This window comes from Phacochoerus africanus, chromosome 7 (genome assembly GCF_016906955.1).
Source record: "Phacochoerus africanus isolate WHEZ1 chromosome 7, ROS_Pafr_v1, whole genome shotgun sequence".
Lineage (NCBI taxonomy): Eukaryota > Metazoa > Chordata > Mammalia > Artiodactyla > Suidae > Phacochoerus > Phacochoerus africanus.
In genome coordinates, this window is record NC_062550.1 from 60,146,359 (window position 1) to 60,168,776 (window position 22,418).

General features: G+C 38.0%; 1 protein-coding gene across 1 annotated transcript in view; it reads left to right on the top strand.

Annotated features, from left to right (window-relative positions):
- The window catches only part of SLC15A5 (solute carrier family 15 member 5), an 82,751-nt gene that overhangs the window by 46,927 nt on the left and 13,406 nt on the right, over positions 1–22,418 (top strand). The window contains exon 7 of the mRNA XM_047788550.1: positions 10,247–10,378. Coding sequence (XP_047644506.1) covers positions 10,247–10,378 — 132 coding nt within the window. The remainder of the gene's footprint in view (positions 1–10,246; positions 10,379–22,418) is intronic.

A 22,418-nucleotide genomic window follows, 5' to 3' on the forward strand; every position in this document is an offset into this window, starting at 1 on the left:
GATTATTTCTATAACTTCCTAACTATCTTCCTACCGCCAGTATCCCTCCCATTCTAACTACTCAACTCAAAACCTCTCGAACAATTATCGTAAATGACAAGTCTAACCATTTTACTCATTTAAAATCTTCAATTTATTATCCTTGGTTATTCATAAATTTTTTAAATAAATATATATTTAACATATATGCACATATACACATTGACATATATGAAACCAAGGCAATCTTTGAAAAAAGTCAAAATAAGTTTAATTAATAGTTGGTGTAATTACAGTCATCATATGTATGTTAGACTTTTTTTGTAATTTTAAACCAATTCATTTCACATATTATGCATGAATAAGTGATTTTATGATATTCTAAGATGTGGATATCACTGTTTGACCCTACTAGTAATACAAAAGAAGTATAAAAGCATGCTATCACACAAATGTTTGTAACTTCCCTGGTATTTCCAGAAAATTGTTGGAAGTAGTCAGCCAAAATTTTATAGGCTAGAAATTGAAGAAAGGCAATGCATGAAGGTGATGCGTGAATACAGTCAAGAAATTCCCAGCCAGCTAAGCAACTGTGGTTCAACATATAAAAGCCAGAGAGGTACTTATGACCATAGACTGTCTAAAAAGCAGATCATGTAACATAAATCACTTGGTTTACCCATCCCTGATTTACCCATCTGGAAAGTATGGTCCAACTAAGTCAACTGACTTATCTTCTATAAAAGTCATGAGGCAGGGGCCAGACTTTGTTTTGATTTCCAGTTCTGTCACTTACTCCATGTGTGATCTAAAAAATTCACTTAACCTCTACCTTTCAGATTTTGTTTGTTTGTTTGTTTGTTTGTTTTTCCTTTGTCTTTTCAGGGCCACACCTGTGGCATATGGAGGTTCCCAGGCTAGGGGGTCTAATCAGCTGTTGCTGCCGGCCTATGCCAGAGCCACAGCAATGCCAGATCCAAGCCTCGTCTGCAACCTATACCACGCTGGAGCCTTAACCCACTGAGCGAGGCCAGGGATCTAACCCACAACCTCATGGTTCCTAGGCGGATTCATTTCCATTGCACCACGACGGGAACTCCCCTTTAAAGTGGAAAAATATAAATTATAATTCTTTCCCATATCACAGCCTCAGTGTAACAGTCAATGGGAATGGAGCCTACCCCTTGAGGATTACATGACATAAAATGTGAAGGGGTGTTTTGAACTATAAAATCAAGAATCACTCTTCTGGAAGGCAGTACAGCATAGTGGTTAGCAACTATGATCTTAAAGTCAGACTGATCTGAATTCAAACCCAGTTCTGCCCCTGACTAGTTATGTCACCTTGCAAAATTATTCCACATTTCTGAGCCTTTCTCATCATCTATAAAACGGGGAAGGGATGTTGTAAGGACTAAGTGAAATATTTTATGCAAAGGAAAAAGCAGGTTGTCTAAGATATAGACATCACTCAGTAATTAGCAGCTGTAATGTGTGCTGTTATTACTGTTAATGTCTTTCATGTGAATTAATAATCCAGGACTCAGGCTCAAGCACAGATGTCCTTCTCAGAGCTCTTTCTACCACACCTCCCCCAGTTGGAGCACCAGGAGGCCTGAGGGTGTGAGCATCATGTCTGTCTCACCAGTCATCCTGGGTCCCTTTCACCTCAATCCAACAGCAAGTCTTAGTCTTTACTCTGAAATATCATCTAAATCTGACCCTGTCTCACTGTCTCCTATGTTATCCACCTGGTCTCCAATCCCAATTCTTTCTGAGCCTCCTACCTTGTCTCCCTGCTTCCCCTTCTGTTCCAGGAGCCTGTTCTTTTCAAAACAGCTACGATGCTCTTTCTAAAACATCAGTCCCATCATTCCCCTGCTTAAAATGCTGTAATAGGAATTTGAAGATAAATGATTCAAATTCCACATGATTCGGGCTCCATGTACTACTGCAACTACATTTTATGCCATTTTCCCTGTGAACACTTGACTAGAAATTTCATGATTACACATGATTTGGCCTCCGTGTACTGTTCCAACTACAATTTTATACCACATTCCCTGTGAACACTTCACTATAAATTTGATGGTCTTCATTCTGCCTCTACGGCGTCAAACTTATTTTTGCTCCAGGTCCTTTGTACTTGCTCTTCTATCTAGAATCTCCTTTCTTTCCTCTGTTTTCCAAGTGGCTGGCTTCTCCTCATTATTGAGTTTTCTCAAAGATCAACTCTTCAGAGAGGATTCCCTGGCTATCCTATCACTTTCCAGGCCATTATCTTGTTCCATTTATTAAAGAACACTTGTCAGAATCCAAAATGATCTCATTTATAGGTCATGTTTATTGCTTACCTCTCACCATGAGAAAGTACAGTCTTGAACCTTTTCAAGATGAGTACCTTTTCTTATCTTGCTTATTCATCTCTGTATTCTTCTGTGTTCTGCCTTGCTGAAAAATGCACATACATGGTAGGTGATAAATACATTTTGATTGAATAAGCAAATGAATGAATGAAATATACAGCTATTTCTATTTGAGTATAATAAAGATATATAATTCAAATTACTGACAATGTCCTATGTTGTTAGCACTGAGAAAGCAAGCACAGTGGATCACTTCCCAAATTTCAGTGGATATTTTTCTCCCTAGTAAGCCATGTTGTACATTGGAAATGATCTGCAAGAAAACAAAATAGGAGTTCCCACCATGGCTCAGCGGTAACAAACTCAACTAGTATCCATGAGGATGCAGGTTCGATCCCTGGCCTCACTCAGTGGGTTAAGGATCCAGTGTTGCTGTAACCTGCAGAGTAGGTCACAGACGTGGCTCGGATCTGGCATTGCTGTGGTACAGGCCAGCAACTGCAGCTCTGATTCAGCCCCTAGCCTGAGAATTTCCATATGCTTCAGGTGTGACTCTTAAAAAAAAAAATTCAAATTATGTCTTAATCATAGCAGTGTATGCCCCAGCTATCTGATAACCTGTGTTTGTTTATTCAAAAAATATTTTGTGGGTGTCTACAATATGCCTGACACTGCTCTAGAAACTTAAGACACATCAGCTTAAAAAAAAAGACAAAGATTTCTGCCACTGTAGAATTTATATCCTACCAAGGGGACAAAGATAATATACAATAAGCGTAATAAATAATTAAATTAAATTACAGAGTATGTTAGAAGGTGGTGAGTGCTATAAGAAGGAGGAAAGATAGAGCAGGATAAGGGGCCAAAAGCCAAGCAGGGAGGGAGCAGGTTGCAGCACTAAGAGACTGATCAGGATAATAGAGAAGAAACTCATGGTTGTTAGAGGGGAGCAGCGGTGGGAGAGGGATGGATTGGGAGTTTGGGATTAGTAGATGCAAACTATTTTTCTTTCTTTCTTTTTTTTTTTTTTTGACTTTTTAGGGCCACACCTGTGACATATGGAGTTTCCCAGGCTAGGGGTCAAATCGAGCTACAGCTGCCAGTCTATGCCACAGCCATGGTAATGTGGGATCCGAGCCACATCTGCAACCTACACCACAGCTTACAGCAATGCTGCATCCTTAACCCACTGAGTGAGGCCAGGGATCAAACCTGCATCCTCATGGATGCTAGTCAGATTCATTAGCCACTGAGCCATGACAGGAACTCCAATGCAAACTATTATATAAAGGATAGATAGGGAGTTCCCATTATGGCTCAGTGGGTTAAGAATCCAACTAATATCCATGAGAATGCAGGTTCGATCCCTGTCCTTGCTCAGCGAGTTAAGGATCTGGTATTGCCATGAGCTGTGGTGTAGGCCACAGACATGGCCGGGATTTGGATGTATTGTAGCTCCAATTTGACCCCTAGCCTGGGAATTTCTGTATGCACCAGTGCAGCCTTTAAAAAAAAAAAAAAAAAAAAGGATGGATAAACTACAAGGTCCTACTGTATAGCACAGGGAACTATATTCACTATCCTGTTATAAACCATAATAAAAAAAATGAGAAAGAATATATACATATACACACACACATATATATATAATTGAATCACTTTGCTATACAGAAGAAATTAACACAACATTGTAAATCAACTATACTTCAATAAAATATTTCTGTTTTAAAAAAGATTCTTGTTAGGATAGACCTCAGTCAGAGGTGACATTTGAGCAGAAACTTGAAAGAGTTGAGGGAGTCGGCCACATGGATACTTGGAAAGAACATTCTTGCTGGAAAAGTAGTCAGTAAATGAAAAGTAGGGAGTGTGTTTAATGAGAAATTGCAAGGGGTCTCATGCAGTTGGAGGACCAAAGAAGGGAAAAACTGGTAAGAGATGAGTCAAAATGGCCATTGTAAAGACTCCAACTTGGGCTCTGAGTGACATGGTATCACTTACACTTAAACAAACAAACAAAACCCCCAAAACAACCCTCTCTATGGAGAATATACTGTCCATAGATTGATTGAAACAGTAGTCTAGGGAAGACAAATGAGTGTCTCAGACCAAGGAAGAAGCAGTTAGGTAGTGACCACTAGAGTAAGAGAGAAAGAGGCGAGTTAATAATGACATCAAAGTTGATGACCTGAGCAATTGGAAGGATGGAGCTGACATGTGTAAGAGGTAACAGGCCACAGGCGGAGGGAGCTTCGAGGAGAAGATCATGTGTTTCATGTTGGATATGTTGAAAATGAGATGTCAAATGGAGATATCAAGAAGGGCATTGGATAGTCAAGCCTGTAATTTGATACTGAGGTAGGAGCCAGATGCAACCTGAGAGTCCTAAGCACTCTGGTGACATTTAAAGTCATGTGACTAGCTGATACCAACAAAGAACATAGGAAGTCGGACAGAGAAGAGGATTCAAGAACTGAACCCTGAGGCACTCCCTCTTTAAGACATTCAGGAGAAGATAAGAAATTTGCAAAAGAGAGAAGTGGCTACTGAGAAAAGGAGAAAACCAAAAAAGCAACATCCTAAAAGTCAAATGAAGAGAAGGTAAGATCCAGGAAGAGGGAATAATCGACCATGTCAAATGCTGCTCATGGACCAAACAAGATGAGGACTGAGAATTGACCACTGAATGAAGCAATTTGGGGGTTACATGTGATTTCGACAAGTGCTTTTTTATGTCTGGAATGAGAATGCACAAGAGCCTGATTAGAATAAGTTTAGGGGATAATGGGAAAAGAAAATCAGAGACAGTTCATTTGAAAAACTGGGCTGCAAAGGGAAACAAAGAAATGAAACAGGGGGTTCCCGTAGTGGCACAGTGGAAATGAATCTGACTAGGATCATGAGGTTACAGGTTCAATCCCCAGCCTCGCTCATTGGGTTAAGGATCCGGCGTTGCTGTGAGTTGTGGTGTAGGTTGCAGACACAGCTGGATCCCCAATGGCTGTGGCTGTGGCATAGGCCAGCAGCTGTAGCTCTGATTTGACCTTAGCCTGGGAACTTCCACATGCCACAGATGTGGCCCAAAAAAGCAAAAAAAAAAAAAAAAAAAGAAAGAAAGAAAGAAAGAAAAAGAAATGAAACAGAAGCTGACAAAGGAATGGGGTTAAGAGAGGGTTTTTTATTTGTATTTGCTTTGAGGGAAGAAAATGATGGTCTCATTCATTATTCTGGTGGGAATGATTCAAGAGAGAAGGAAAGTTGATGGTGTCAGGAAGGGAGAAAATACTAGGTTGAAAATTTGGCTTTGGATACTAAAAAGCACAGTTCATCAATGGTAACAGTTTGGAAGGCAGAATATGTGGAAGCAGAAACTCATGGGTGTATAAATAGGGTGTGGAGATTCTATGGAAATTCCCTTCTGGCTGATTCGATTTTTTCAGTGACGTAGGATGCCAAGCCATTAGCTCTGAGTGAGGATGGAGGAGGACATTTGGGGAGCTGGAAGAGAGAAGAGAGGCATGACGTTGTTGGCTAGGACAAAAGGGGAGTGGAAGAACTACGGAGATACATGGAATGTTGCCTGGGAGCATGAGGAGGCCATTTGAAGTTTGTGGGCAGGAATTTAAAATGAGTTGGTCAGCAGTTTTCTGCAGTCACATTAGGGGTGCATGGATAAAGTAGCAAAGAGGGCAGGCAGTGGATTGTTTTGCCAATCAATTTCCAAAAAGCAAGAGACAGCCAACGAAACGAGGGCATGTGGAAGAATAGGATTCTAATAGTTGACCACGGAACTTAACTTAGGTAAAAAGAGTAGTAAGAACATGAGAGCATGAAAGAGGTGAAAATACTGAAAGGGGTCATGGAGGAGAGGCCCTGAAGGAGGGCCAGCATTTTTGTGTGTGTGTGTATGGTTGAGCAGTAGAGAGTAAACTGGGAAGGAAGAAGGCGGAAGTTAGAGGGGTGCACAAAGTTAAGATTATGGAGTGGTGACAATTATTACTCTGGAGTATGGGTTGGCAAATTTATTCTTAAAAGTGATAGAGAGTAAATGGTTAAGTTTTGCATGCCAGCCTCTGTTACAACCACACAATTCTGTCGCGGTGGTGTATAAACATAGACAATAGACCAATGAATGGGTGTGGGTGTGTTCCAAGAAAACTTTATTGATAAATAGGTGGCAGGCTGGAACTTACCTGACTATAGTTCACCACCCCCTGGTCGGGGGTACAAGATTCAGGGTGTGACCATGGGTATAAGTGACTAAGGTTGAGTGGAGGACAAGGACATTGGAACTGAGAAACCAAGATATGGCAGGCTGGAAGGTTGTAAGGATGAGCTACACATATGTGTGCATTAAAATTGCCAAGAATTAAGTGAGAAGGAGAACGAGAGGGTGTGCCCATGAGAGAGGAATGGGTGCCTTTGAATGATAGAGGAAAATGCCCTAGAGATAGGCAGCTGACAGCACAAAAGAGGTGATCTAATCGGATAGCATGAGACTCCAAGCCGAAGCTTTTTAGGAATGAGGAAGGAATAATGATCTGAAAATGGCCATAGGATCAATTTCCATTTTCTAGTTTTCTCCATGTGTTCAAAATAACCCCTCACCAAATGCAGTAAACACATTTTAACTGTTTAAGAACAACCTGAGTAAAAAAGAAATTTCCAGCAATGAGCCCCCAGTACCAGGTGCCTCAGGAAGGCAGTTAGGGGCCTGAAGTTTGTAGATTCCGCATACACTGTGATGGGGCCTCTTTGCAGACACTAACCAACCTCCACCTGGAGGCCCATTTCAGCTCTCCCTGGCAAGAAGTCCAGCTTTCCCACACACTGAGTATTTTTTCACTGTATCTTCAGAGTAGAATGAGAATTTTAGAACAGTGGCCGACTTGTTGACAATATCTCTACTGCAGTGTTTGCAAAGAAGTATCATGGAGCCTAAAACATCAAGTTGATGATCACCAATGTGGAAAATGATCAGAACACACAAGGAGATGCCTGGAATTGGAGAGCCGAGGACTTGAAAAGCTAAGTCCTATAAAAGGGAACCAGAGGCTTTCAAAACGACAAAAATGACACCAAAGAGAGATTAACCAGCAGGCAGAGAGCTGCCAAAGTGTGTTCATGAATTATATACTGCACCAGAAGTTCTAGCAAGAGAAAAGCACAGGATTAATAATTAACTAGCAAAGTAATAATGGGCTTGTTCGTTCTGCTTTTTCCAAGTGAAAGAAACTGGCCGACCTTGTCTTTCTGCCCATTGTTTGTCTCCTCGTATTTAGAAGGAGGAGAGTTCATAAGCCAAATGATTTTTACAACTGTGAATCATTTCTTCCCAAAGCCTCTTCAGTGTTTCCCTTATACTCTCTCCTTTGGATCTTCCCGAAACACTTGCAAACTTGGCTAGGGCTCCTGCCGGTGATTTGCACTGCACTGGAGAGCTCTGATAACCACGGCCCCTTGCTGCCAATATTTGAAGCCCTTCTTCACAGTATTGTGTTTATCACCATCATTACCTTCATTTCTAATAACTATCTGTGGTATTTAAGTGCCTGGTTAGACTGCCCTTAGCATTGCGTGGATCTCTGCGCTCTGCCCTCCCAGAGTTTAAAGTCCAGGAGAGACATACTGATGCCTTTTCCACCATCAGCCCTGGCACTCAGCACATCTGCAGCACAGAGAGAAACTCCTTTAAATGTTTGTTGAATGACCGATAAAAATGTGCATAACACACAGAAGGCAAAACCGAAAAGTTAAATGACTGCAGGAAGGGATGTTAATACGTGTATGTTAGATGTTAGTAAGTTCATTTACAAATGCTGGACAAATTCAGGAAACTACAGGGAAACCAGAGGTGAAGGTGAAGTTTTCCTGAGAGGGAAGGGAGAAGGTAAGAAAATCGCTTTCTTCTTATAGAGAGGGAAACTAAAATTTTACTGTTTATGGTATAATGGGTTTTATCACCACTTTAAAAAAAATCAACTGTACTTCAATTTTTCAAAAATTTTATTGGAGTATAGTTGACTTACAATGTTGTGTTCACTTTTTTTTTAAGAGCTTAATGTTTATTTACAATCTCATTGTAGAAAAATTTGCAAAGTTCAAAAGAGTAAGAAGAAAAATTCAAAATCCAATAATTCAGCCACTCAAAGCTAAAACTATTTATAACTCTTTAATGCTTCTTGCAATTTTTTGCCACTTATATACAAAAGAGATTAGTATCCATGTTCCAGACTCAATAATTTTCCACACATGGCCAAACTCGTCTCATCTCTGCCTTCATTCACATACTCTCTTCCTCCTCTTTGTATAATTATGAAGCAAATCACAGCTATCACATACATAATATTTTAGCTTGTATTCCTAAGATTGCCATGCATATTTTAACATAGTTATGTTGATGTGAAAGTACAAAATTATATATACTTATTTCATTTATTTCTAATATCAAAAATCATTTTAATTGAAATTTTAAAATATAAATATATTTCCATGATATTTCAACTTCCTTTTTTTTTTTTTTAATCTTTTTAGGGCCTTACCCTCAGCATATGGAAATTCCTAGGGGTTGAATCGGAGCTACGGCTGCTGGCTTACACCACAGCCACAGCAACTCAAGATCCCAGTCCCGGCTGTAACCTATACCACAGCTCACAGCAAGTCCAGATCCTTAACCCACTAAGCAGGGTCGGGGGTAGAACCTGTGTCCTCATGGATACTAGCTGGTTTCGTTACCACTGAGCTACAACCGAGAACTCTATTCTCTCAACTTCTTGCCACCTTCATTACTATCACCTCAGCAATAACTTGGGGGGAAAAAGATTACCATTTTGGAGACCCAATGCTTGAGCATTTCCTTAAATGAAATCATTTAAATGCATGTAAAGGGCTTTGCACAATGCCATGCACAAGTAGGGATTATTTGATTTAGTAAAGTTAACATTGTTAAAAGTAGCTAACTTTATTCACTTCCTTCAAGTCAGCAATATAATAGGTACTTTACATATATTATAGCAAGTAACTGTTGCAGCACCTCAGTGATGATAATGAAAAATGATCTTACTCCCATTTTTTAGAGAAGAACACTGAGGCTTGGAAAGTTTAAGTAACGTAACGTAAAATCACAGAGGTAGGAAACAGTTGACCCAGGATTTTAGCGTGAGCTTATTTAAGTCCAGAGCCCATGCTGGTCACCTCCATGCTAATTTTTCATGACAAATTCAGGTTTTCCATAGGGAATCTAATGATTTATGTGTAGAATCACAGAATCATAGATCTTAGTGATAGACTATCAGGATACTATCTGATGCAAGCTTAGCTCAGTCTGAAATTCATTAGAAAGGTTCAAATCAGGGTGAAATTTGGGTGAACATATCAGGACACTTGACCCCAAGTAATAAAATTTTCCTTGTACCTCCACAGGAGTACATTTTGCCATTTTTTTTCTACTTGCGGAGACTGTTAAATTGTAACGTGATACCCTCTTATTAAAGTAACTTTTTTTTTTGCCTTTTTATCTTTTTAGGGCCGCACCCATGGCATATGGAGGTTCCCAGGCAAGGGGTCAAGTCGGAGCTACAGCTGCTGGCCAATACCATAGCCAAGGCAACTCAGGATCCAAGCCACGGCTGCGACTTACACCACAGCTCACAGCAAGGGCGGATCCTTAACCCGCTGAGTGAGGCCAGGGATCAAACCCACCACCTCATTGTTCCTAGTCAGGTTTGTTAACCGCTGAGCCAGGATGGGAACTCCATTACTAAAGTACTTTAACAAAGTCTAACTCCAAACTTGCCTGTATCACTGAACTTTCTTTGAGGTATAATCAGTACCAATTTGAATAGTTTCTAGGAAAGCATTTTAGAGAGAATGTTCTAAATTCTGATGTCTTTTCTTTTCAGTCTCTGTAATATCATACAGATTTGTTCCAAGTACCATCAGAGGAACATTAATGAATTTTTTGACACTGTTCAACGGATTTGGTTGTTTCATGGGGGCACTGCTGGTGGAGCTGGTCTACCTCATCTCAGAAGGTAAAATACTTGCATGGTATGCTTATATATACATTGATTTGATGACTAGAGAATTGAGAAACAAAACCTTAAGAGAGGGGCTTTGCCAGTGTAGTGTTTTTTTTTTTTAATTGATCCACTTTTGCAATTAAGATAGAATTAAGATAGGAAATAGACTCTTTCTGTATTCATTAATTTCTTGGAATTGTTTTTCTTTTGATAGGATGAGGTAATTACAGAATGTCACTTCTCATGAGACCCTGTCTGCTGTCTTTCTTTAGTGTATTTTAAAACAAACTGGGGATTATATTTTTATTAGGTCTTTCAACAGGGCTATTTTTAATAGCTGGCATAGATAACCCTCAGAAAAGGTAATTCCTGTGTAAATATAGGAGGATGGGGTATCTAGATGATACTTTATTCAGAAATATTGTCCACACAACCAAAGAGACATTGTGAGTTGAATAACAACTGATCTTAGGAAATTTTCCCCATAGATATTTTGGTCAGGAGAAACAACCCATCTGAACATTTCACATGCAACATAAAAAGTACTACTCTTACATGTGCTGGCAGAAAAATCAAACAGGATGACATTAAAGATTAGCTGTCACAGTGAAATGTCTTTGGCTGTATTTTAAATCCACAGATTTTTTCCTCTATTTGTTCTGAGATTTTAATACAGCTTAAAATTTGTTAAATTTCTTTTGCTTATTTTATGGGAAATAACTGCAAACTTATTCTTCTCTGCTTTCAAAAATACTTATAATTGTACATTTAAAAATAGCATCATAAAAAATGTTCATTTGTCTTCTCTACGAATAATTTATCTACCTCCGAACCAGGGAAAAAATAACTTTTCTGAAGGATAAACCCCTTTTAACACTAGGTCTCCATTCAAAAAATATTTGTGAAGGACCCACTCTGTTCCAGACACCCACTCTGTTTGTTTTTGGTACATGGCAAACAAAATAAATTTCCACACCCTCACAAAATACCCAGGGGTGAAGGGAAGTAATACAATTAAGTGATAAATTCAATGACAGCTATAGTGGAGTTCTAGGGAACAAATCTACAGTCCTTGTTAAGATCAAACCCTGTTCTTTTCTTAGTTAACTGAGAAAGTTAAGCCAAAGCATGTATTGAATACTAACCATATGCCAGCCCTAAATTTTTTTTCTGCTCATAATAATACTGGGTAACATCAAATCATATCCTAATAAGTGAGCATCTTACAATTAGATATCATCTTAGAGATAATATAGTCTAACATTGTACAATAACTAGAAGATATACCATCATTTTCTAGTGCCCAGAAAAATCCTCTACTTTGAGGAGTAACCTGAGTCTACCCATCTGTTGATAAGTCTATTCCACAGAATAAGCCTGCTTTTCTATCTGCAGGGCAACTCTTAAACATTCGATAAATATTTGGAGGAATAACGTGGTACAATGTCAAGAGAGTAGGTCCTTTGTCAAACTATATGGATTCAAATCCAGGGAGCCTAGCTGTATGTCCTCAGTTTTAATGCCAATAACAACAATAAATAATTCATCATATTGCTGAGAGGATTAACTAAAATATGCACAATAAGTGCTCAATAAAGATAGCTACTATGATCCCCTTCTATTTTACAGACAAACCACTCCAGTTTTTTCATATTACAAGATTCTCTGATTTTTCACTATCAAAACCCCTCTGTCCATCAAACAAACAATTTGTCAGTATCTTTCTTCAAATATGGTTTCCAGAATCAATCGCAGTACTCAAAATGGGTACAGCTAAGATAGATATGTTATTTTTATCAACCTTCTCTCTCCCCCTCTCTCTCTCTTTCTGAATGCCAGAAGTGATGGTGGAGACTTTTTCAGTAGTTGCCTCATGCTTATGGTCAATTAAAACCTGAAGGTTTTTTGTTTTTGTTTTAGCAGTTGCTCTCATTCAATTCTAATCATCTTATCACAATTTCTTTTTCAAATTAAATGCAAGACATTATCTCCATCCTTAATAAATGTCAACCCATCATCCTAAATAATCAACATTTTAAAAACTTGAGTTTGTCATCCAGTGAATTACTGATCTGTACTTCTTTACCAGCTTTGTGTTGCCTGCAAATTTCGTAAGCAAGCTCCTAGACTCCTTCCAGGTAACTGATAAAATTGGTGAACTGGACAGGACCAAATATAAAGCCTTGTGGAAAATTCCCAGAGACCTCACTGCAAGTTAGTCACAAACAACGAATCTTCCCCTTTCCGATATATTCAGCTCCCACTTTACCTAATTGCTATCATTCAGCCCACATTCTTCTCCGTCATTCCCAGAGTGACATCACAGAAGACCTGGTCATGTGTTCTTTTGGGTGTCGGATATATCTGAATTTGTGACAGTCCCTTTAGCCATCAGAACAGCATTCATCAAGAAAGGAAATGAGCTTTATTTAGATGACTTGGTTTTAGTGACCCTAAACTGATTTATGGGGACTAATTAGGGCCCCTAAAAGAGAGTGACCCTTTGACTGTTTGCATGACTTCAGGTAGGTCATCATTTCTTAAGACAGCTTCCTCTTATTTAAAAAAAAAGGAAATGATGCCCTTCACTTTTTTCAGAGATGGCAAGAGGATAAAATTAAATAATGTATTTGAACACTTGCATGCCAGAGATTATTTTAAATATAAAACAATGTTTAAAATGGCCCAAATTTGGTTAGAAATAAGATTGGTATTTTTAATCAAACAACCAGACCAGTTTTTTGTTTTTTGTTTTCTTTTTGACAGAACCAACCATAGTGAAACGAACACTATAGCTATATGTTGAAACATCCCACTTGCCTCCACATTCCATTTAGCATATAGGATATTTTAAACCTTTAAGGATTTGTGTCAGCCGAGGATGTGTGTATGTGAGTACATGTGTGTTAGCAGATGATTGGAAAAGATGATCAGCTATCACAGTCTCCCCATCTCCAGGTTGCATTAGTCATTTTTAGCAGCATGATGGAGAATGGTGTGAATGCGGTAAATTCAAAAGATTTCTCAAAACTTGACTGTGCAGACAGATAACTGTTAGAGTGACATTTTCAGTACAAGCGAGAAAACTGATCCTTCTGGGATATCTAACTCTGAGTGCTTTAAAGGAGAAGATACAAGACTAAACCCATCCTCCCACACTAATCATTTCAGGAATAGTTTATCTAAAAGTAGCAATGCTAATAAAAGGGAGTGAAGAAGTCAGTCAAACTGCTTATTTTGACTCTATGCCATTAGCAACCAGATCAATTTTCTTACATGCGTGAGTTCCAGCTTACCTTTTGACGAAAATAACAAAGCAGAATTCAGTGACGAGTGACATCTTAGTTATGGACGTGTAGGTGATTGAAAGATCCAAAGCAAAATGTCTCGGAGAAAAAGGATAATTGGGCAGAATCGAAAGGTCAAGGGACACATCTTCCAGTCTCTGTTAGTCCTTCCTCTTCAGAGCCCAGGAAAGAAGCAAAGAATTTAGTTGTTTAATTCCCACCAAGAGCATTTTAAATTAAAAATGTAATCTTTTAAAATTCTCATTTAAATAGCTATGATTATTGAGACCACTGACAGCCATGTCAGCATGAATCACTAAGTCGTTCTTGAAACAAGAATTTTTTTTGCAGTTGCAGGAAACTTGAAAGAGGAAAATATTTGTGCATCTAGAGAGCTATTCAACTGGATTTCATGGGTTCATGCTTATTTTCTGAGACATGTTTCTTCAAATTCACATCAGTGCTTCCTCAGGTCCAACTTCGTAAAGATTTCGAGATGACAGATTTTGAGAGCCAGAAGGGAGAAGAAATGGCCTGCTACCCTATGATTCACCTTTAGACAGGCCATATTCTTCGTAACCGCCAACTGGTATAGTACCACTGTTCCCACAGCTAACATGGCAGGTCCCCCAGTGCTCCAAGGGGAAACCCTGCTCTTGATCCTCAGTGAGAACCAGCCACAGAAATCCTCCTAGTCCCAACAAGATTGTATATCCCAGGAGCGACTTATTCTACACCCTCAACCTTTGGCTCCACACAGAGACCCTTGGAGCTGCCGGCAGGCCTTGGGGTTCATAACAGCACTGGGGCAAAATCCAAAACACCCTCGATATGGAGGGCAGCTATCCATTTCTGCTAGCTCAAAAGAGGCAGAAAGGTTAGAACTTTGAGTCAAACAACTGAACTCAAACTCAACTCAGCCCTTAACAAGCTGTGAGGGCTTGAACACTAGGGGTTCAGAACAGACCTCCCCAAGATGTGCCACTTTGGCATTTGGATTCTTCTGAGCTAAAGACAGCGGAGACTCTATTGCCCCTCCCTTAACTTCATAGAAAAATTTAAATTGGCTATTTTTCCCAGAAAAAAAGTTATTACCAGAGATAAATTTTATCTCTGGTAATAACTAATCTATATGGAAGGGCAAACATCTAATTACCAAATATCTGCTCTTCTTCTGATCATCCTGTGAATGACCTTCCTGTCCTTGGAAGGCCCATATCCCATTCTTTACATTAGGATGGCATATATACCACACTTTACTTTTCTGTGTCTGAAACTTTTTATGTGTGGGGGGTTTCCATAAGGCAACAGAGATCCTAAATGACAGCAGAAAAGTTATACTTAATTGACATTTTCAGGACATTACATCCAAAAAAAATCAGAATATACATTCTTTTCAAGTGCACATGGAACATTTTCAATGATCAACCACATACTGAGGCACAAAAATAACCTCAACAAATTCAAGAGTATAGAAATTATTTCAAGTATCTTCTCTGACCACAATGGTATGAAACTAGAAATCAACCACAGGAAAAGAAATGAGAAAAAACTGACTACATGGAGACAAAATTAAATTTGATTTTCTCCCTGTCAATCTGTCTCTCATGTCAATTTAATTCTTAGACCAGTCAGAAGAACCTAGAAGGATGGAGGAAAGTACTGTCATCCCTGATAGCATGTTACTTAACTTTTCTGAGTCTCTATTTATCCATCTCTAAAATTATGTCCCTAACAACTTTGAAGATATCTATGAGGACTAGAGGAAGTAGATATAAAGGTGCACACAAGTAATGATTTATGTTGTAATTGCTATTGCAATGCCGAGTGACCTCAGCATTTTCCAAGTGGGCTAGGATTATCTTGAATATGATATTCTAGTTTGGCACTTTAATAATTATTCAGAAAAGAATGTGTTCCATAAATGCAGAGCTTAATTGCCCTATTCAGCTTCAATTCCAAGACTGGATTAGGATGAGATAAAATAAAGGCACATTCTGAAATTCTTCTTGGCCTCATGGACCCCCCCCCCATCATTAGTGGAGCTCCCTTTTCATGGCAAACTTACATGTCTAGAGAGAGTTACAGACACATCCATGTTCATGCTAAGAGTGCCTGGAAATGTGCTGAAGTTGACATTAGAAGGATAAGTAGTATTTGACTTGGTGAGCATAAGTGTGAAGTATTTCTGGTAAAAATTGCATACCAAGACCTGTAAATAAGGAATCACTGGCCCATCAGAAGAACTCAGAGGAAGATCACTAACCCAAAAATTTCAGGGAGGATGGCATGAAGTCAGGATGAGGAAGCATAATCAAAATCATGCAGGATCTTTGGCTTAGAAGTATTTTTTAACACAAAAAGAAATTATAAAGGCATCAGGCAAGTGACATGATTTATTTGTGTTTTAAGATCACTGTGGATGCAGTGTAATTTGGAAAGAAAAAAACGGCTTGGGATAAGCAGGAAGGGCTCAAATGAAGTAAGAGACTAGTCTACAGAAGTAATGAACTAGTGAGAAAGAAGGCAGATGAGAAGATATGGATGGAAATAAGCTTGATTTTAGAGGTAGAATCAACAGTATCCAGTGAATGGTTTTAACAGAGTCAGGAGGCAGTAGGATGCAGGACACAGGAGTAGTAGCAAGGAAGCATTCCAATGTCTGCCCAAAGCAACTGAGTGGGCAGTTTTTATTTACCAAATGGAGAACACTGGAAGACAAACAGGTTGAAAAACTTGTCACCCATTCATTGTTTAATACATTGTTTGATCTACCTATGAGACATCCAAATGGAAATATCTGGAGCTCAGAAAAAGGATCTGGGTTAGAATACAATTATGAGAATCTCTGGCACAAAAATAGCATTTGAACCCATGGAAGTGAATAAAATTATCTAGTGTGAATATTAAGAACAAGGAGAAGGAGCTCCTGTCATGGCTCAGTGGAAACGAATCCGACTAAGAACCATGAGGTTGCGGGTTCGATCCCTGGCCTTGCTCAGTGGGTTAAGGATCCAACGTTGCTGTGAGCTGTGGTGTAGGTTGCAGACAAGACGCAGCTTGGATCTGGTGTTGCTGAGGCTCTGGCGTAGGCCAGCAGCTACAGCTCGGATTAGACCCCTAGCCTGGGAACTTCCATGTGCCATGGGTGCGGTCCTCAAAAGACAAAAGACAAACAAAAAAAAAAAGAATGAGGAGAAAAAGGACCTGGACCTGAAGAGCCTCAATATTAGAGGTTAGATGGAGGGAAAATGGCCAGCCAGAGAAGAAAAGGAGCAACCAGAGGGGAGGGGGAAATACACATTTGTGTGTGTCTGTGTGTGGTCACTGAAGACAGAAGAGAAGACAGGAGATGGTGAAATTGTATTAAATGCTACTATGAGATCAAGTAGAGTGAAGACCGGAAAATATCCAAAATTTAGCAACATTATCATCACTGATAACTTAAGCAAGAGTCATTTCAGGAAGGGAAAGAAAACCAGATTGAAACAGGATCAAAAATATCTAGTAAGTGAAGAAATAAAAGGCATCACATCTAAACAAGTCTTTTGAAGAACTTTCTTTGAAGAAGATTTAAAAAATAAAGTGGTGGCTGGAGGAAGCTGTGGGTAGATTTGCCAGATTTAGCAAATAAAAATACAAGACACCCAGTTATATTTGAATTGCAAGTAAACTAAATATTTTTTAGGATAAGTATGTTCCATGTAATATTATGGAAGTACTTTACATAAATTATACTTTACAAAATTATTTGTGCAATATTTAGGACATGCTTATGCTAAAAAATAATTCAATTCTCTGAAATTAAAATTTAACTGTGAGTCCTGTATTTCATCTGGGGAACTTAAATGTGGGTGCAAGATTTTTTTTTTAACATTTTGAGACATACTTGCATATTTAACTGGTGCAAATATGTGGTATAAATGGAGAGGTTAAAAATGCAAGAGAAAGAAGAGAGATTGACTTCTCATGGGAGGGTGGATACTTCTTTCCTGCACAGGGGCAAGAAAGGAGAGGGTGGGTGTAGGTGCAAGCAGATGTGTAGTTCTCATATTAGAAATATCCTGAAGCCTCCCTTTCAAGGCTTCCAAGTTTCTTAATGAAGTAGGCAGCAAAACATTCACAAAAGTAAAATGGGATTAGCGTGAGAATGAAGCTTAGAAAGAACCTGTGGGTGGGGGGGGCAATGAGGCAAAAAAGATGACTTAGAGGAGGTCTTATGATTGGCGGCAGTGTTGAAGGCCCCAGTTGACACTGATGAGCCTGAAGGGTTATTCCAAACCATATGAAGCATGATTTTGCCCACTGATATTCAGGTGCTCAATGCAGGCAAGAAGCTGTCAGGTGGATTTTTTTTTCCTTCCCCCCCCACCCCACATTCAGTTTTTTGGTTTTTGTTTTTAGGAACAGTTGATTTACAATATTTCTTCTATTTCTGTTGTACAGCAATTGCACACTGTCCCCTGTGCTCTACAGTAGGGCCCCAATGCCCATCCATTCCAAATATAATAGTTTGTGTCTGGTAGATTTTTTTATTTATTTATTTTTATTTTTATTTTTATTTTATTTTATTTATTTATTTATTTATTTATTTATTTTTTGCTTTTTTAGGGCCACACCTGCAGCATATGGAGGTTCCCAGGCTGGGGGATGAATTGGAGCTGTAGCTGCTGGCCTACACCACAGCCACAGCGAGGCGGGATCGAGTGTCATCTGCAACCTACATGACAGCTCACAGCAACACCAGATCCTTAACCCACTAAGCAAGGACAGGGATCGAACCCACATCCTCATGGATACTAGTCCAGTTCTTTAACCCTGAGCCACAATGGGAATTCCCCATGTCTGGTAGATTTTTAAATGGTCTAAAGACCACAAGACACAGGAAGAAAGGCACAGACTATGTTCTTGAATTAGAGTAATTTGGGGTAAATCTTATAGGCTATTTCCCCATGAATGTGCAAAAAAAAAAAAGAGAAAACTTTTATTCTCTAATTTTAAAATTAAGTCTACACCATTAGCTAATTAGAGGTGCAAATGCGAAAATAGACTTAAAAGCAAGCAGGTTTGGGATATGGAGGGATTTCCTGCTATATCCATGATGTTATTTAAATTCAATATTTTATTATTTTAAATAGCTCTACTTAGAGACTGATTTATTAGTTCAGTGCATAAAAAACATATTAGGTTCCTACTATGTGCAAGTACTGTCGAGATACTGAATTAATAAAACCTAGGCTGATGTTTAATTAACAAGAAGAATCTTATAGAAATATTTGACACTCAAATTAATATCAGATATATTCATTTGACTAATGCTATTACAATTACAGTTCATAGCTAATGGCATTATCGGGCTATTATCACAAAGCATTACTTCTCTTCTAAAACTCATTTCCATGATAATTCATTGAAATCATCATGAGAACACACTATCTTGACGGATTTTTACCTCCCAGTGCTCTTCAAGAGAATGAACTCACCCTTATTAGAAAGCTTGTTATCCCAAATAGCGCCCAGGCCCAGGCCCGTTTCGCAGTTCAGATGAACAATGCATTGAGATTTCTCCACAATTTTGAAAGACACCATGTCCCTTTCTGGAAACAGCAAGCTCACTTCATTTTTAATCTGCAATTCCCAAGAAGTAGAAATGCAAATTTAAGTCTCAATGCAGACACTGCTATGAGAACAAAGTATGGAGCGTATGCAGATCCAGGGCCCAATCTAGGTTCACCCATTCATTCAACAAATATTTATTCTGCCTTCTTTACATGACTTTACGCAAAGAGTGCAGCCTCTCTGTGCCTCTGTCTCCTTGTCTGTAAATTGAGGTTCATAATAATTTGAGTAGTTATTAGGTGAATATGAAAAAGTGATAGAAAAGCCAAAGTTAGAATATAGTTGTTAGGTATTATTTCCTTCAGGTATCATGAAAATTAATGTGTTTTAAAAATTAACTCAGGTAGGAGAGCTATGAATCTCAAATGAAGCATTTAAATCAGGTTACTGAAAGGAGGAAGGAAAGAAATTAACATTTATTAAGTGTCAGTTATATGCAGACCTTGCTCTATGCATTTCACAAAGATATTATTTCATTAAATCTTCACAACAATTCTTTAGGGGTAGGTATTTGTAGCCCCACCATGTATAAGAAGAAAATGAGCTCAGAAAGCCATAGAAGTTGCCCAAATCCTACAGCCAAGGTGGATTCCTGACTCCAAAGCTCTTTTACTGCTTAGGGTTTACTTCCCAAGACAAAGAAGCACATCCACCCCAGAGAATGACTGTTACATCTTTGTAATTGCATACGTCGTGTCTCCCAAGCAAAAAGCACATAATGAAGTGACAGATATGCTTAAAATAAAGTAAGGTATAAAGCCCATTTCAGCTTTGTCTCAACAATTTTGGATGTTTGCTAGAAGAACCTCCTTTATAAAACAACTTTTTTAAAAAATTTAGGAGTTCCCTGGTAGCTCACCAGGTTAAGAACCCAGCAGCATCACTGCTGTGGCTAGGGCTGCCACTGTGGCACAAGTTCAGTCCTTGCCCCAGGAACATCTGCATGCTGCAGGCATGGACAAAAATAAATTAAAAAATTAAAAATCTAACAAAAATCTGAGGAAGTAATTGCTCTGTGCACCTATCATTTGAATAATTCTAAAAGGCACAATATAAGATTTTCAAAGTTCCATTACATTCCAAATAAAAGAGTAGTTAGTAAAAAGGGGAAATACTGCATCTTTCTCCAGAAAGAGATAGCTGAAATCTGCCTTGAATCAAAAGCAATATGCTGAAGCACTTAAAATAATGCCATGTGTACTTGAGGTAGGGGTAAATCTAGGACTTGAATAGTGAATACAGTGAAATGTCACTGAATGGTTCAGAATTGACCAGTAATTGTAACTTGGGATATCATAATTTCCAAACTAAAATCTTAGAACAGTTTCATAAATAGCACATAACTTCCAAGTTACAATATTGAGGCTATTATTCAGCACTTCGACTGCTGAAGAAGTTGGTTATGATGGAAAACCCCCCCTTTCTGTTCTTTTATAATAAATCAGAAATGATTTTTAGAAGTCAAATTTTCCAAAAGTATGTTTGATGAAGTGGTTTTAAAACAGTATTTTTCTGCCATAAGGTAATATATGATGAAATAAATCCAAACTATACAGAAGGGTGGAAAAAGACTGAAAAGATGATGGCAATTATTATTTGGATAAATTTTCTTCCAAAAAATGTTTTATTTGTGTGTGTAGATATTGAATTTATATAAGTGTATATGTTAAATAAAATTAGGGTCTGGGTAAATCCTGCTGAAAACTCAATAAACAGATCTGTATCAAGTACCCACCTTTTTTTTTTCTTCCCTTAAAAATACTGAAAGCATATTTCCATGACATTCGATATTCTTCTCCAAAAGAACAAAAAGAAAGTTCAACTTCAACAATCGATTGGTTTACTTCATTACATGAATGGATATATATCTTAATTTGCTTTTCCCTTCTTAAGGAAGGCTTAGGTTATTTCACATTTTCTAATACTATAAATATTACTAAGGTGAGCATTTTTTAAAATAATCTTTAAGTACATCAACTTATTGTCTCCTTAGCATAGAATCCTGAAAATGTGATTGTTCTTTCAATGAAGATAAATATTTTAAAGACTATTGAGAAGCAAAGCCAAATTGTTTTCTACAAGGCTACATCAATTATGCCATTGTGGTAGGATAATACTTGTCTCAATGTATTAATTTCAGCCCTGAGCATAATAATATTTTAATCTTTGTCAATCTGACTAGCAAAAATTATATTTCATTGTTACTTTAATTTTTATTTTTAAGAACAGGAAATTGAAATTTTTAATGTTATGAACATTGTTATCTTTTTTTCATTCATGAAGTGACATATATTCTTTGCCCATTTTTCTTTTGGTCTATATTTGTGTTTTCTTTCTTACTGCTTTATATGTTCTTTAAACTTTAGGGAAGTTATCATTGTCATTTATTGCTAATATTTCCCCAGTTTTAACCAAACATTTCATTTTTAGGTAAGTTTGTTTTACATGTGTTTGGCTGATATAGGTGATCAAACCTATCAACCTTTCTCACTGTGATTAATTTCATTGCATTTATCTACAGTTACGGAATTTTAGTAGACTAATATTTTTTTTTTGATTTTTTTTTCTATTATAGCTGATTTACAATGTTCTATCAATTTCCGCTGTACAGCAAAGTGACCCAGAGTAGATTAATACTTTGAAAAGAATTTTCTCATTCATATCTTATTTTTGTGATTCAAATAACCAAGTTTCACAGCATAAACTGATATATGTTAAGTAAATTAAACAAAAATGTTCCACAACCATAGAATAACTGGAATGAAATTAATTAGTTCATGATGTATACTTTACCATAGTCTTCTAGATGATCTTAGAACTGTTTTGGGGCTATCTTTCTGTCCTGTTCTTTTCAGTTGTCTCTTGATTTTTTAGCTTAAAGTCACCCTCTTTTTAATTATTACAGTTTAATGATATATAATGCATCCCAGGGATTACTAATCATACTTCTATGATCATTCTTCATTTATAAAAATATAGTGAATGTCAACTTAAAAATATGCACAACCTAAAAGATGAGAGTTAGGCTTTACTGGGGGCAAAATGAGGACTATAGCCCAGGAGACAGCATTTCAGATAACTCTGAAATAACACTCCAAAAAAGTAGCAGGGAGGTCAGCATACATGTGATTTTGGCGAAGCGGGAG